Raw genomic sequence first — 17,445 nt, forward strand, 5'->3', positions numbered from 1 at the left:
GTTGCCATTTTTTTTAGGCGAACAGGTTTATAGACATACTCTGATAAAAGATGCTAAGCTATTTGACCTGCTTAACAATCTTCGTTTGAAAAAAAAATGTATAACACCATCACAGAAATTTTGTTTAGGATACATCAAAGTATTTTGAGCATGATACTGATGAAGTTTATTGGATATAGGAAGCAGTTAAATAAATGGCCAGTGCCTTCTTACAGCAAGTACAGGACTTTTTTTTTTTTTTTTTTTTTTTTCTGACATTGAGTCTAGCTTTATTACCAGGCTGGAGTGCAGTGGTGTGATCTTGGCTCACTGCAATGTCCACCGCCTGGGTTCAAGTGATTCCTCTGCCTCAGCCTCCCGAGTAGCTGGGATTACAGGTGTGCACCACCACGACTGGCTAATTCTTTTTATTTTAGTAGAGATGGGGGTTTTGCCATGTTGGCCAGGATGGTCTCGATCCCCTGACCTTGTGATCTGGCCCCCTCAGCCTCCCAAAGTGCTGGGATTACAGGTGAGAGCCACCGCGCCCGGCCAGGGCCCTGTATTTAATCTTCATTTGTTTCCTTGCCACCAGAGCAGAGTAGTGACCAGGACCTGTCTAAATACTGTAAACATTTGAACTCATTGCCCCAAATCTTTACAAAAGAAATGCAAGGATAAAGGTGCTCATGCCTAGGTAGAAGATCTCATGCTATTTTATTATTATTATTTTATTACCTGAGGAGTGTCATCAAGGTTTCCTTTTGAAGGTTCTGTATTTCTCTTCACATATACAAATAACATGCAATATTCCCAACTTTTATTCCCACAGATTTAAAATCTAAAAACATTTAAGCCATAAATTTATAGATAGAGCAAAGTATGAGAAAGGTTTAAAATGGAATAGATTGAAAATAAGAATGAGTAATTTAAAAATACTGACTTGCTTCAGCAAAATAATATTGATGGTGAAATTAGCTTGAAAAGTTTATGCTTTGAAATAAAACACACTTTCTTTTCTAGAAAAAATTCTATTCATCAGATGATATTTCAATTATCTATTGGAATAAAGTCTAAACGAATAGTTCAATTTATGGTTATGATTGATTTATATTGCATAATGCAACCAATTTTTTCATTGATATAATTGGGGGGAATCCTTTAATCTACATTTCTAAGAATATTCTATACACTCTTAAAAATTATTCATTTTTGAAAATGATTACAATGACCATCCATATGTATAATATTAAATTATGTAATTTTACTTTTATAAAAATAGTTTACTTCAAAACATTCTCAATACAGATGGGTATATGTGTATATACATTTGTATATACTGTTAATTGTGTATGTATATATATGTATATACTGTTAAAGTATCTATAAGGTATATGTATGCATTGTGTGTGTGTGTATACTTTAATCCTATATATACATACATATACATATAGGATTAAAGTACATAAGATGTATACTTTATATATACTTAAAAGATACACAATGAAAATGCCATCCCTTTAAATTCTGTTCCTTAAAGATAGCTTTTTACCCACTGTTGGTTATCCTTGAGGCTATCGACATATGATTTTGTGAGTATGTGAGAGTGAATGTGTGTGTGTGAGACTGTGTGTGTAAGAACGGGCATGTGAGATTGTTTCCAGGTTTTCAAACACTAGAGATTATCAGTTTTTAAAAACTCTGCCAGTATGCTAGCTAGAACTATTTCATGTTGATTTGCATTTAAAGAATTGTTCATAACACTGAACATTTTTTCATATAGCTTTTGGCCCTTGTGTATATTAGGTAGATGTCTGTCACCTCTTTCCCATTTTTAAATTTCTTAATTTCTTTGTGATTTGTAAGAGATACTGGTATACTGGAAGTCTCCTTTCTTATTCTGCTTACAAAGAAACGCCCCATCTGTCAGTTAGTAGAGTTGATGGAGAATTCAGAAAGCTCGTGGTAATCTGAAAGTCAGTAAAGCCACCTGGAAACAGCAATTCTCTATGGCGGTATGCAGCTCAGAAAACCTCCAGTGCCTGCCACCTTCCAGCCAAGCACTTAAATACTGGTAGACAGATTTTAACAGATCAGGTCACTTCACAGCTCGGTAAACTATAATCGCAATTTGCTCCTTACTATCTCTTAGTATTTAAATTATTCATCTCCAGTCGGGGAAGATTGATGTAATGATCTCACTTTCTGACCTTAGGTGTTCCATCAGAACAGCCGCCTCACCTTCCCACGCACGCAGACTCGCAGACGCCCTCTGCTGGAACTGACACGCAGGCACTCAGCGGCCTTGCCGCCCATGCCACACTCAGCCCTGCCCCAGGCAGCAATGACACCTCAGGTTTGCGGGTCCTTTAGACTTGTGCAAATACGAAGAGTGCATAACAACTATCTGTATTTAAGAATGATGTGAGGAAACCTAACCACTCATTCCACGTGCGGCCCTTGCTAGTTGATGAATTTGGAATTTCAGTCACTCTTAGGAATACGAAACCACAGAACAAATATCCTTTTAAGAGAGATGAAAAAATAAGGAAAATTGTGAGACTACAGCAAAAATCTGCTCAGGATGAAAGAGTTATTCCGGATAGTCTTTTTAAATATATTTTAGGCAATTATCATTCTACAGGGAAAGCTTTATGTTACAGGAAATAATTTGCATAAATCTTTACTTAAAGACTTTGTACCAACAAACAAAAAGGCGAAGAGTGATACTTATTATCAATGAAGGGCAGTGAGAAATTGTAACCACAATGAAATTGTTATTTAAAGAATGAGAAAAAAAGAAATGAATGAGGTCTCATTTCCTATTTTAAACATCAGGAATCTTTCAGGATGGCATCTCTGTATTTATAGCAACAACGCAAAATATCCCCTCCCTTTTCTTTCCGAAATCAGTGTCCAGATCACTTCGTGGTGCCCCTTTATGTGCATGAAAAACGAATATGTCTTTTGTCAGATCATAAATCCACACAATCGCATATATAATTTCAGCAACCTGAGCACTTGAAAGTTAAAGATATAAATGGTAGGCTTAGGTAGCTGTAAGGAACATGGTCTTGCTTTAGGTAGGAATCAAACTCATCAATAGAATAATTCTTATTTTGTAGTATTGAAACTGTGCCCTTGGAATAAAAATCATTCCAGACAATTCACACTTTAAACAAGTGGGAGAAGAGCCACTCTCACCTGCCTCATTCCACCTAGTCCAGCTGCCATGGGAGCCACAACAAAAACATTTAAAGCTGTTAGCAAATCCACAGATCCAGAAATTGTGGAGGGGCAGAAACTGTAAAGTAACGAAAGGGGACTGACCCCTGGGGGCTGCTTGTCACACAGACTAATCTGCTCTGTCTCGATCAACGATCAATGAATTCTTCCACTCACAGTGGCTAATTGCACTCATTAAAAATCTATTAGGATTAAGCAACCTAATTAAAATTGAAAATACCACCCTTGAACCACCGCTGAGAGTACCTACCTATCAAGGGAAAAGAACTTTTCAGATAAGGAGGAGGGAAGGTAGGGAGTTTGGGGAGGACGACAATGGAAGCCTCAAAAACAGCTTGGGAACAGGGGCTGCTAGAGAGGGGAGATGGGAACAAGCAAGTGAGAGGAGCTCAGAAAAGAAGGTGGAAAAAGCCTACAGACAAACCCAGCTGTCTTCAAAACTCTGCAGAGGGCCAGTTCTATGTCTGAATGAGTTTTTTAAAGGATGAATGAATGAACTTCCCTCACTCTTCTCCTTGTTCTGCTGAGCCCTCCTCTGGGGATCCAGAATGGAAAACCGTATGTTTATGTTGTTTATTCTACTTTATGGTTTAGTTAAATTCCACGGTTAAGTGGTTTTGAAGACTGAGCTGAGAATCCAAGTTCAATGATTTGGAAGATACATTTTCAATTCTAATGGAATGTAGGTGTGAAATTATAGACTGCATTGCATTTGTAATTGGTAGACATCTGCATGCTCCAATCAAAGCCACATTCAGAATGTGCGTGCGCATATCACTGCAGAAACATAGAATCTGCCTGCAAACCTGAGACCAATCTCATGGCATTGAACTGATGACTCCAGGGATCTTAACAGAAAATAACCCAACAGGCTCTTGAATTGAGGGTAGCTCATATTTCCTTTGCTTTTTCCGTGGCAACTAGCATAGTGCTAGTCATCTAGTAGGCACCAAATGAATACACATTGATTGCCTCTGTGTAATCCTGGGTGTGATGTTGGCCAAAGATGTAAAATACATTAGGTATTATGAAGCCTGACAATGAAAAGTTCTAACCTAGTACAATGTGCAGTTTCTTTGGCTACAACACTAGGTTCTAACCAATTAGCACCTATGTGATTGGAAAATAAGACTGATGTCAATGTAACGTGGAGTTTGTTGGATTTCAAGCCAATTTGATTTTTACCAGCCAGGGGAGCCAGAATAGTGAAAGTAGAATTGTAACCTTCAGCTGGAAAGAAAAAAAGAAAACCTTTGAACTCATGCTGTGGCACAGACAGGATTCTATTCAGCTCTGTTTTAAGGAAGTTAAAACTGAGCCCCTGCACCCAGGGATCTCTCCCCACAGAGGTGCGTGCCTGCAAGGCTCTCAGCATGTATCAAGTTGCTCTTCCTCCTGTGCCAACCTTTACACTCAGCCTCTACTTACATCTACATGGTCTCAGCACCACCAAGACACCACCTGTCTCTACTGCTTTGATGCATTTTTTATATTGCCTAAGGCAGCCGTCAGCCCAGAGGCTTGGACTTTTTGGGCTGTCCAAACTGTATATATTTTTAAGTTGTGCTCACTTAGGAAGCTGCATAGGTTTCCAGTTGTCTGCTCCTAAATTCATCTTTCCCATAAACCCCGGTGTTTTTGGTATTGTTCTGTAGAATGCATGTGTCGTGGTACAGCAGAAGTGATTGAAGGTTTGTCGCTCTGCCTTAACTTCCGTAATCATGTTTATGTTAACTGTCTGGCTGTTGCCCTTGCATGACAGACACAAGTGACAGTGCTGATGGCCCTTCTGATTGCAGATGTTCCAGGAGGGAGGAGTACAGCCAGCACCTTTCCTACAGACCCGGTTTTCCCATTAGGAACCACCCCCATCCCTGCACGCAACAGCTCTGCTGTCTTACCTGCACGCACCACCAACACCACCATCACAGCGAACTCCCCAGGTCTGACTGTGCTCTAGGGGTCTTCAGTTACAGAAATGAAATGGAAACTCAAACTTTAATGTGGCTCTTTTATTTCATGCCAAATATTATTTGCAGGTTTCTCATTTTGCAAATGTTCATATATCAACACCAAATTATGCAAAAGAAACTTGCCACTGAGCTTTTTCTGGGCATATTTTATTTTATCAATAATATTATGAAAGTGTATGGCAAAGAAGAATCAATAATAGGCTTTAATGTCATATAGGTCTGGGATCAAATCCAGTTTCTTCAACTTTCTAGCTGATTATAGGGCAAATTACTAATACTTTCTGTATATCAGATTTGCTTTCTATAAAAATGGACATAAGAAGACTCATTGTAAAATATTAATTTGATGACTGAATATGTAAAAAGTCTGATATGCAACAAATATTTAAAAAGAGTAATTGTGACCCTTATAAGAATCCAAATATGGAGAGCTGTGAATGAAAGGGAAATAAATAGTTTGAGGAAGATCACACAGTAAGTAAGAATTAAACCAGGGAATGAACAGTTTTTCCTCAATTTATACAATGTTTAGTTTAAATGACGTGAAATAAATCTTCACTTTACAATTTAAAAAACAAGCAGAAGTCAAATCAAACGAGGACTCCTAGAGCAAAGATTCCATTAGGAAATTATCTTTGCTAAAGAGTTTTTCTTTCATCTTTTAATCTAACAAACTCATTAACTTTTATTCTTCTGTTTATTTTTTTGCAGATTCCCATGAAGCAACCACTGTGAGCCCTTCTGGAAGCATTGTCCATTCCACCCAAACAGGTGACAACATTACCCTCAGTCATGCAACCATGCAGTCCCCACGTGCCTGGCCATGTGCTCTCACAAGGGCCTTCCATCCGCTCTACCTCGGGCTTATTTCTTTAAGTTTCATTCAGTGTTTGAATCCTGAGGGTGATGGAATTGCAGGAAGACCTTTCTCTGCTTAGCAGTGCAACAGTTGATGAGATCAGGATATAATTGTTACTGTCATAATCCATCAGAAAACATGTGTGAGAAATAATCACATCTACTAGAACTTTTTCTCAGAGGGGTTTGGGTATTGGTATGGAAGAGAACAAGCCCATTAAAAGGGCTGTCCATTGCAAGTGGTGAGCATCAGAAGGCTGATTGCAGAGTTCCAGTTAAGCAGTGAGAGGGTGTGGAGATAAAGGAAAGAGACATTGAGGGATGGACACAGCAATGGTGGTATCTGGGAATCAGCAAGTGAGCTGATCAGAGCTTGCAAGCCCACCATTCTTCCCAAATTCTTCCAACACAAAATCAAGAAGAGCAGAGATGTCCTAGCATTCACAAAGCATATGCTCTTTTAATTATTCACTTAAATGCATATACTCACACAAGATACTACTCAATTTGTTGAGAAGGCCCTTTATTACCCTGGGTCTAGTAGATGTACAAAGAGCTTAGAAAAGTTAAACTAGAGAATGAAACAATCCTTGCCTTTTCTCTGACATTTTTTAATGAAAAGTATAAACTTCATACTATGGGGGTTATAATTATATAAATTTATATTGAGATTAATTAAAGAAATAAAGAACTTCAAAATATTTTGGCTGTGTAATCGTCAGCCATGCTGCCATACCACAATTAGATGTGTACCCAAAGGTCTTAATATTAACTTTATTTATTGGCTATCTTCATGAAAATGTTGATAGAACTAGCTCATTCATTTATAATGCTCTAAGTTTTGAAATTAAAACACTGTACTAGGCAAATCCTTCCTATTCTATGAAATCTAACAAGATAGACTTTATGAAGTGAAAGGGCTGTAACTCAGCTTTCCCAAGCATGTCGTGACATATATTATAAAGCAAAATTTTAATAATTTGCATTCTTCTTTCTTCCCCATTACAGCTACTACTCCAGCTATGCCATCATGTGGTAAGTGCATCTGCTTAGAATCAGCATACCTCACTTTGGAATAACACTTTAATGATCTCCTCCTTTATTCCCAGCCTTCAGGACCCACTAGCAAGCTAAACTCACTGGCTCTAATTTTTCACCAGACTAGTCTCAAATCTTAAGGGCCAGTATCTCTCAGTAGCAAGATGTTTTGGTTTTATATTCAGACCTAGATTTGAGTACCAGGATGAAAATGTACTAGCTACATGTGGACATAGAGATGAGAATGATAGACGCTGGGGAACACAAAAGCAGGACTGGAGGGAGGAAGGCAAGGTTTGGAAAACTACCTGTATTGGTAACTGTGCCTACTTCCTTGACGTCGGATTCAATTTTACTCCACACACCAGCATCATGCAATATACCTTTGCAACAAACCTGCACATATAACCCTGGAATCCAGAATAAAAGTTAAAAATTAAATTTTCCTGTTAGACAACTTTGGGAAAACTGCTTAATTTCACTGTAAGTATTTGAAAAAAATGGAATGACAGCAGGTTTGTCAGTGACGGGGAGAGGGATAAGGATTCAGTGTGATGAACATATAAAATGTGGTTAATACCGTCAAACCTTATCAAGAAAGAAAATCTCTCTCTGTCTGGCGTGCCAGAGGCTGGCTCAAAGCAGACACCTGAAAACACTTTGTCTGCACTTTTTTTCTTTCTTCTCGGTTGAAGCAAAGTCCTTCTTCACGGTCATGGCTTCTTCCTCCATTCATTTCTAAATCTCGACACTGAAGTCTCTGCCTTCAGTAGCTTTCCATACATTTAGTTTAAGGAGTGGCCTTCAATGTCGGTTTAATTAATATAGTCTTTTATAATCAGCTTTCCATCCACTTCTCCTGCATCATTGCCTCCTTATGTTCTTCATTTAAGTAATATGGAACCACTTACAGTTTTCTTTTTCTTTTTGGATGGAGTCTCTCTCTGTTGCCCAGGCTGGAGTGCAGTTGCAAAATATCCACCTCCCAGGTTCAAGTGATTCTCCTGCCTCAGCCTCCCAAATAGCGAGACTATTGGCACATGCTGCCTAGCCCAGCAGATTTTTGTATTTTTAGTAGAAATGGGGTTTCACCATGTTGCCCAGGCTGGTCTCGAACTCCTGACCTCAGGTGATCGACCCACCTCAGTCTTCCAAAGTGCTAGGATTACAGGCATCAGCCACCACGCCCAGCCCACTTAGTTTTCTAAACACATGCTGTTCCTTCCTGCCTCTGTGCCACTCCTGTTCTTCCTCTACACCTGGAATTCTGCTCCACTCTCATCCCCCAATGCCCATGTCTACTGTTCTATTTCCTGCTCATATTTTAAAATACAAACTAAGTCACTTTCTCTGGAAATCCTTCCTTTGCCTCCAAGTGGAACGGATGTCTCTCTTTTTACTGCCACATTATTTCATGCGTAATCTTACTTTAAAGGTTTGTATGTCTCCGGCAATTCATGCGGGTCTGCCTCCACACTGGATTATACGTTTCTAAAACTGATCATATCTAACTTGACTTTGTATTCCTAGTGTTTGTGATCATGTCGTACTCATGATAAGGGCCTAATAATTTTTTTGAATAAAAGTGACTGAATAAATTTATATTTGTTGAAAAGATATTTTTATCAGTAAGCAGAAACTGTTGACAGTAAAGAAAGGTGCTTAGGAGGTATATTATCGATAATAGTTTTACACAAGTTAAGGAATGAATGAGGGCTTATGGTCTCTGAGGAATTAATGCTCCACATATTTGAAGAAACAGATATTTAATAATTACATTTTAGAAAACAAGAATATTATAAAGCAGGAAGAAATTTCTCAGATGCATCATTTATTTGTACAAGTCAGCAAGTAACTATTGAGTTCCTACTGTGATAAATATCATGCATATAGCTGGATTTATGGTGATAATAAACATAGACTAGACTTTGCTCTCATGGAATTTCCATGTCCATCTAGGAAGACAGATCTTTGTCTGATAACCATCCAAATACAAGTTTACAAGCTAGGGTCCTTGATAGGGCAGTAAAGCACAGAAAATTATAAAAAGATGATATGGAGGCACCTGATGTGTTTCTTCTGTTTCAAGTTTTTGGGGATATTTGGTTAGTTGATTTGTCATATTTTGGCATTTGCATTTAATGTAGTTTTGTTCATTCTGGAAAAATAAGATAACACTCAATGTTTTATTTTCTATTAGATAAAAAATATGCAAACATCACTGTGGATTACTTATATGACAAGAACACAAAATTGTTTACAGCAAAGCTAAATGTTAATGAGGATGTGAAATGTGCAGACTTCGATTGCACAAACAATAGGTTGCAAAACCTTAAAGAATGTGAAATAAGGACTGTTACCATATTTGGCAATTCATGTACTGCTCCCAACAAAACTTTAAAATTAGATGTGCCACCAGGTAAATATCAATTTATTTCTTTTCATACATTTATTAAAATAGTACCCTTTCGGGTGTGGTGTTCTCTCGTGGTCACAGGATCTGGTCTGGTGAGGGAGGAGGGCTGAGGGAGAGGAAGTCCCTTGGACACAAGTGGATGAACTTCCTGCAGTGTTAACCGAGTAACAGTGATAGCATCCTATAAGCCTTCTGTTAACACCCAGGAGTCACCACCGCTACTTCTTTAACATGTGCATGAAGTATAATTTATCTGCTAAGTGATTGTTCATAATTTTCCTTATTTTCCTCTACTTAATTGAAGTCATTAGTTACATACATGCGTGTGTTTATTATTTTAACTACAAATTTATCTGAAATACATTAGGGAGAAACACAAAGGATTTGATGTGTATGGGAAGAACCAAAATACATTCACAAAAAGGGAGGTTATGGTCATGTTAGGAAGATCAAGCTGGTTTTGTCAGCTAAGCTGCTGCTGGGAAAGAGGATGTGGTGACAGGCATTGGGCAGACTCCAGGGAAGAATCTCTTAGCCAAATGCATCCTGGAAAAGGGATTCCAGAGCTGTGTTATTAAAAAAAATCATATCATTTAATAATTCTAGTATTAATTAATTTATTAACATTTAAATACTTAACATCAGATGTGTTTTGAAAATAAAATGCATTTATTTTATTCATTTTCCCTAAATATTACTAAGATAAGTTACCAACTGCACACAGAAAATGACAATACTTAAAAATGCACTACCCAAGAGGGAAACCCCCAATACTTTTTATAATAATCATTTAATTTAAAGTCAGTAAAAGAGTAAACAGTAAATTGAAGACATAAACAAAAATACAAAATGGAGTATTTTCTAAAATTTTCAAAAGCTACAATTTTATTAACATGTTCGCTAGCATTTCTTTTTTAAAAGTAGCATAACTTCTAAATGAAACACTACCAAAATATATGGTGCTAAAAATAATGAAGTAAATAATTAAAAAACGCCAAATCCTGATAATTATTAGACTTTTTACCATAGCAATCTCAATACTTACCAAATACTATGTCATTCACATAATTTCTGTGGCTTTAACTGAGAATATGGCACACATTATGAAATACTAATCAAGTCTATTTCTGTATCTTCTTGACAGAGGTTGATAAGTTTTGGTTAGAAGATCATACACCACCTGTAAAAGCAAATACTACTATTTATTTAAAATGGGAAAATGAAAAGTTTACTTGTGATAAAAATAAATTTACATACAGATTTCAATGTGGTAAGAATATAACATTGACCGGATAATTTTTTTGTGTTACAATGTTGTTCTAGATATTATTTAATCTCTGCCTTTTGCTCTTTCTCTCTGCTTCTCTTGTCCTCCCTCTGTTTCTTTCTTTCTATCTTTCTTTCTTTCTCTCTCTCTCTTTCTTTCTTTCTTCTCTTTCTCTTTCGTCTTTTTCCTGGTCTGTGGTATATTTAGAGTCAAATAATTAAATTATCTGTACCACACAAACAAACTTACAAAACAAATGAATACAGCTCATGAAAAATAAATATTGAAAAATTAAAAGTCAGTTAATTTACAAGAACTTTCTTGGCAATTGTTATACACAAGCATTGCTGAAAGACCATGAGAAAAGGGTTTTATAAGAAAATGATGATACTCAAACTGTTATGAAGAAAGAAAACAAATACAAGATTGTATCCTTCAAGAGTTTATTTTGTCTGTCCTCCATCAACAAAATTCATATACAAATTCAAGAATACTTAGATATCAAGAAAGCAGAAGAAGAACAGCATATGCTTCAAGTTTGGGTTTGAATTGAGGCAACTAATACTTGAGATAGTATTTTTTTAAGTGTATTTGAATTTAATGAGATGGACTCCCCCTCCCTTTGACATAAAGCCATCTGCCAGGCCATAGCTGGCATGACAGATGTGCGCATGTGTGCCTGTGCATGCACACACACCCACAAACACACACATAGAGGATGGAGCATTGTACTGGGTGTAATCATCATGTAATCATCATAGTATAGATGCATGGACATGAGGCAAGTGGATGTGAAAAGGAAGAGAAAACCTAAGACAGATCAATGATAACATGTTCTCTCTAGAGAATCTGTTAGGCCAAGATTAGCTGAAGTACAATCTTAGCTTTAAGTTATACTTGCTATATACAGATTGAACATCCCTAATCTGAAAATCCAGAATTGAAATGTTCCCAGAATCCAATACTTTCTGAGCACCAATATGATGCAGCTGAAACAAGTGAAAAATTTTACACCTTAACTAAGGGTGACTAGTTATAGTCAAAATGCAGAAACACAACACAGAGTTTAGTCAGCACCCCTAGGGAAAAATAAATGACCCTAAGCTGTGTACATGAGGTGTATATGAAACACAAATGAATTTCGCATTTGAACTTGTGTCCTATCCCCAAGATATCTTGCCATCTATATGCAAATATTCAAAAAATCTGAAAAGAAAAAACAAAAACAAAAAAAACCTATATCCAAAGCACTGGTGCCAGGAATTTTGAGTAATAAATACTCAGCCTGTATTTTCATAAAAGTTGAATGTAGAAAAATTATTTTTGGAATCTTTGACTTTTATTATTTTGGCAATCTTCACTGATGTTTCAATCTGATAAACAGAGAATTATAAATGTAAAATTAGAAAATAAATGGATGTGTGAAATATTCTATTGTATACTCATTTGAAATATTTCTTTATTTCAGGTGAAATAACATCTGAAAAGAAATACATTGTTTTGGAACACCGTAAACCCAACCATAACTATACATGTGATTCAGAAATACTCTATAATCACCGCAAGTATATTAACACAAGTAAAAAGATTCAAACAGATTTTGGGAGTGAGTATGTTATTTACATTTATATATAAAATTGCTTTCCTTTTCATGTTTTTATAATTCTTTGAGAATCATAGAAAACAAGTTGTCTTTTCACTGTTTTTTTTTTTTTTTATACTTTTTAAGCATTTGTTTTTTATTTCAATGAAGCTCCATTTCTATTTTTACTTCTTTTGTTTATGCTTTTGGTGTCAAATCTAAAAGTCAATTGCCAAATCCAAGGTCATGCAGATTTATCCATATGTTTTATTCTAAAAATTTCACAGCATTAGCTCTTTCTTTTTTTTTTTTTTTTTTTTTTTTTTTTTGAGACGGAGTTTCGCTCTTGTTACCCAGGCTGGAGTACAATGGTACGATCTCGGCTCACCGCAATCTCCGCCTCCTGGGTTCAGGCAATTCTCCTGCCTCAGCCTCCCGAGCAGCTGGGATTACAGGCACACACCACTGTGCCCAGCTAATTTTTTGTAATTTTAGTAGAGACGGGGTTTCACCATGTTGACCATGATGGTCTCGATCTGTTGACCTCGTGATCCACCCGCCTCGGCCTCCCAAAGTGCTGGGATTACAGGCTTGAGCCACCGCGCCCAGCCAGCTCTTTCATTTAGCTCTGTTACCCACTGCGAGTTAATATTTGCATATGGTGTGAGGTTCGAATGTGATTTCATTTTGTTGCGTATGCCCATCTAGTCTAGCGCCATTTGCTGAAAACACTATTTATTCTCCCATTGAATAGTCTTGCCATTCTTGTCAAAAATGTGTTGATCATAATAATGGGTTTATTTCTGAACTTTTAGTTTTATTTTATTGATTTATATGTCCATGTTTATTCTAGTACCACACTGTTGATTATGACTGCTTTGTAGTAAATTTTGAAATTGGAAACTGTAAGTTCCCCAAAATTGTTACTTTTCTTCAAGATGATTTAGAATATCTGAGGGAACTTGAAATTCTGTATGAATTTTAGGATCAACTCTTTGATTTTTTTAAAGAAACCATCTGGGATTCTTACAGGGATTGCACTGAATCTGTAGATCAGTTTAGGAATATTGCCATCTTAACCATGTTAGTCTTCTAGTTTATGAACACAGAGTGTCCTTCCATTAATTTAGGTCTTCTTCAGTTTATTTTCAAAATGTTTTGTAGTTTTCAGTGCATTGGTCTTAAAATTCTTTTGTTAAATTTATTTCTAGTTCTAGTTTCTCCCTGCTTACAATGCCGTTGTTTACCTTAATCACATTTTCAGATTTGTTACTAAAGTACAAAAATACAAAGTTTCTGTATTGATCTTGCAATCTGTCACATTACTGAACTTGCTTATTAATGATAATATTGAGATTTGATGTAACTTATTAATGTGATTCTAAATTTCATCTAAGGATAGCTGAAGGCTAAAGAGGCTGCCTGAATCCATGTCTCCCCATAATCCTCCAAAATAATATACAGCTACAAGAAAAGCCAATAAAACTATGCAAAAACTATATCCTCAGCCTGACTAGAAAAACTTCATATATTTTTGATAAATAACAAAGTTGTTACATCCTTTATTAAATCAATGTAACAAAATAGAAATCCCAGAAAATTGTATTTTATATTTGAAAAAAGCACAAAGTGTTTTCAGTGGGGGAAACAATCTTTCCAACAAATGATCCCGATATGTCTGAGGAAGAAACATAAGCATCAGCTCTCACTGCTCAACAAACACAAACATTAACTCAAAATGGATTCCAGACCTAAATACTAAAGCTAAAAATAATAAAAATGTCCAATCAAAGAGATACGAGAATGTGTATGCCTTTAGCAAAGATTTCTTCGGGCACAAAAGCAAGAATCATAAATTTTTTTGGTTGAATCAGACTTAATCTAAATTGAATATTTCTGCTCTTTGAATGAGGCCATTAAGGAAATAAAAAAGCACGACATAGATTATAAAAAAATTAATTTTTTTCAAGAAGAGAAGTTTTTCCAGAATATACAGAGAGCTCTTTCAACTGCAAAATGAGGAATAAAATAGCTCAGTTGAAAATGGACAAACATTTTTAATATCTACTTCACAAAAACGGATATACAATTGGTTAATAAGCACGTCAAATGAGGCTCAACGTCATTAGTTGTCTGAGAAATGCAACAACACTGAGAGGATAATACTGTACATCCATTAAAATAGCTAAACTCAAAAAGACTGATACTACTGACTATTGGTCAGGATGTGCAGTCATGACCCGGGAATTTCACTCCAGGTATTTACCAAAGAGGAAACATAACAATGCAGATTCATTCATAGTAAACAAATGTGGAAACAGCCCAAATATGTATTTGCTGTTGAATCATAGGTAAAATGTAGTATATCTTTACCATAACTACTGATAAATTTTTCAACTGTAACTATGGCACATGCAACTAAGTGAATGAATCTTCAGAACTTTACACTGAGTGCAATATGTTAGGTGTGAGAAAGAAATTACCGTTTAATTGTATTTACATGCAAAGGGTAAAAAGACAATTTTAATCTGTAGTAACAGAAAGTTGATAAGAAGGTATGTGAGCATGGTCAAAGGAGCTGAGTTGACTGGGAAGCACCACAGAAGGATGTTTTGGGATCACAGAAATTTTCTTTATCTTGATTGTGGTATTGGTTATGTGGATGTATACATTTGTTAAAATTCATTAAACTATATCTTGAATGGGTACGTTTTAATGTAATTTTTACTTCATACATTTTATTTAGACATTGATCAGCATTTCTCAGTTTCAAATAACTAGTTACTGAAAGCAATGACAAGGGCTACTCAATTACTGCTATATTTATCAGTGCTATGAATGCCAGATTTTCCCCACAGTGAAACCTACAAATATGAAAGGAAGAGGGGGGGTTCTCAGATATCTTCAAGTCAGTGGATTGCGTAGGTTTCACAATGCCAATCTGGTGTGAAATTTACTTTGTTACAGGAATTTATTCTAAAACGAATTAAATAAGCCCAAATGCCTTTCTTTAAATTTTATTTTTAATTCATCATTTGTCAAAATATGGTTATTAATAATGCATGCTTATAGTATGAAGAATGCTTTATTCATGTCTTATTTTTCATATTACATAATATTCTCATTCTTTTAACAGTTCCAGAAGAGCCTCAGAATGTTACATGTAGAAGTGAAGGTGCCCATAAAGGAGTAATTACCTGGAATCACCCCCACGGTTTATTTCACAATTTCACTCTATGTTTTCAAAACAAGCCAGGTAATTTGTATAGAATTTAATTTCATCAGGAAAGAGAAATCAAGAATTTGAGAGTACTAGAAATTTGACTGAGCCAGTGAGCCACAAAGCTCTCTGCTTAGAGAATGGATAGGCATAGTACACCCTGATCTTAGCATTGCTTCCGCTCCTTCAAAGCTTTCCAACTTTAAAAATGACTAAAATCCAGAACATTCTGAATATTTGCTTGTCCCTCTTGATCTTAGTTTAAATCTTTGTGCTTCAAAACCTAGAGCCAGAAAATCCCTAGATGGCAATAATCATGTCTGTCTTGCAAATGTTATGTAAGTGATTTGAACCACTTTGAGCTCATCATTCAGGCTCCTAAACAAAACCACAAACAAGTAAACCCCTTGTAAAATTTGCTTCAGTTAATAATGCAGACAAAATGTTGGGTGAATAAAAATGAACGTGGGTCCATGTAGCCACTGAGGCCAGTTTGGTGGAAACTTGGCAGCATAGTTCTAAGTTTAGAATTATATTTCTGAAGAAGTAATGCACTTAAAAAAAAAGAAATACTCTATGACTAGTTCACCCATGAAATGTTCAAATGAGATGCTATTTAAGAGAACAAATATCTCCAGGACACTTTAAAGGATCTAAAATGTTTGTAGAAAATGACATCAGTGAAGTATCTCAGAGCAGCCGCAATGCCTGGGGTAGCCCTTTCTCTACTCCTTTGTCCACAGGTTAAAATAGGAGTGAAGTGAACCTCTCATAGAATTCTGTCACTGTGTGCTGTGGGAAGGAGCCAGACATCAATTTCAAAATTTGAAAGGAGAAAGACTATTTTTCTTCATTTTGTTATTTTATAATTTAATGACCTTTTTTGCTAGTGTCTTTAGGTCTTAATAATCGAACTACCAAAGCAAAGTTAAATACACATGTAGTTTTCAAATTAACATAAGATACAAATGCCATGGAAAATAAGTATATATGATATATTTGAGGTTATGGTAAATTTAAAAGTGAAGTCTATGAGGAAGGAAAAATGGAAACTTTAGGAAGATAAAACAGCAGAGGTACTCTCTGCTCATCGGACCCTTCTACAAACACCTTGTGTAGCTTCTATTAAGAACACATTGTTTTTTTGTTTCCCTTACCTGAATCTTCTATTCACTATCCCTTCCTACATTCTTCAATGTCTATATTCCGTTTTGTGTTGTTGTTTTTTGAGATGGAGTGTCACTCTGTCGCCCAGGCTGGAATGCAGTGGTGTGATCTCAGCTCGCTGCAGCCTCCGCCTCTCAGGTTCAAGCAGTTCTCCTGCCTCAGCCTCCTGAGTAGCTGGGATTACAGGCACGCACTACCATACCCAGCTAATTTTTTTTTTTTTTTTTGCATTTTTAGTAGAGTTCGGGTTTCACCAGGTTGGTCAGACTTGTCTCGAGGGTGGGTGACGCGGTGATCCACCCACCTTGGCCTCCCAAAGTGCTGAGATTACAGGTGTGAGCCACCACGCCTGGCTGATGTCTATACTCTTTCTACTAGAGAATATTGTCGATGTCAGAGTATATGGTAGACATTTTATGCATTTATTGATCTTTTGTATTTTACACAGTTATTTTTTTAAACCCTCTATTTGCAATGCATTTGCATAATTAGGGTAAGAAGGATGCAATGAGTTAGTAGCAGTCTGTGAGTTTTGCTTTGTTTGTTTGCAAACAGCATGGCTCCTTCTTATTGGGCAACTAAATAGTGTTATCCAAATTTAATAGCTGCCCACATAGAACACTTAAACGGGATTGGACGGCTGAGAAGAGGAGGCTGGATGATTCAGGCTGTATGTTTTCGTTTCTCCAAAGCTGCAGA

General features: G+C 36.3%; 1 protein-coding gene across 6 annotated transcripts in view; it reads left to right on the top strand.

Annotated features, from left to right (window-relative positions):
* Positions 1 to 17,445, top strand: part of PTPRC (protein tyrosine phosphatase receptor type C) — a 118,961-nt gene that overhangs the window by 57,914 nt on the left and 43,602 nt on the right. For 3 of the 6 annotated variants that reach the window (XM_054248365.2, XM_054248366.2, XM_035280560.3), the window contains 7 exons: positions 2,195 to 2,335; positions 5,910 to 5,969; positions 7,065 to 7,091; positions 9,295 to 9,513; positions 10,655 to 10,780; positions 12,246 to 12,383; positions 15,496 to 15,615. In XM_054248365.2, coding sequence (XP_054104340.2) covers positions 2,195 to 2,335; positions 5,910 to 5,969; positions 7,065 to 7,091; positions 9,295 to 9,513; positions 10,655 to 10,780; positions 12,246 to 12,383; positions 15,496 to 15,615 — 831 coding nt within the window. Of the gene's footprint in view, positions 1 to 2,194; positions 2,336 to 5,024; positions 5,169 to 5,909; positions 5,970 to 7,064; positions 7,092 to 9,294; positions 9,514 to 10,654; positions 10,781 to 12,245; positions 12,384 to 15,495; positions 15,616 to 17,445 lie in introns of all 6 variants that reach the window. The other 3 variants (XM_035280562.3, XM_078356780.1, XM_035280563.3) reach the window with 2 other exon arrangements.

The sequence above is a fragment of the Callithrix jacchus genome, chromosome 19 (genome assembly GCF_049354715.1).
Source record: "Callithrix jacchus isolate 240 chromosome 19, calJac240_pri, whole genome shotgun sequence".
In the NCBI taxonomy this organism is placed as follows: Eukaryota; Metazoa; Chordata; class Mammalia; order Primates; family Cebidae; genus Callithrix; species Callithrix jacchus.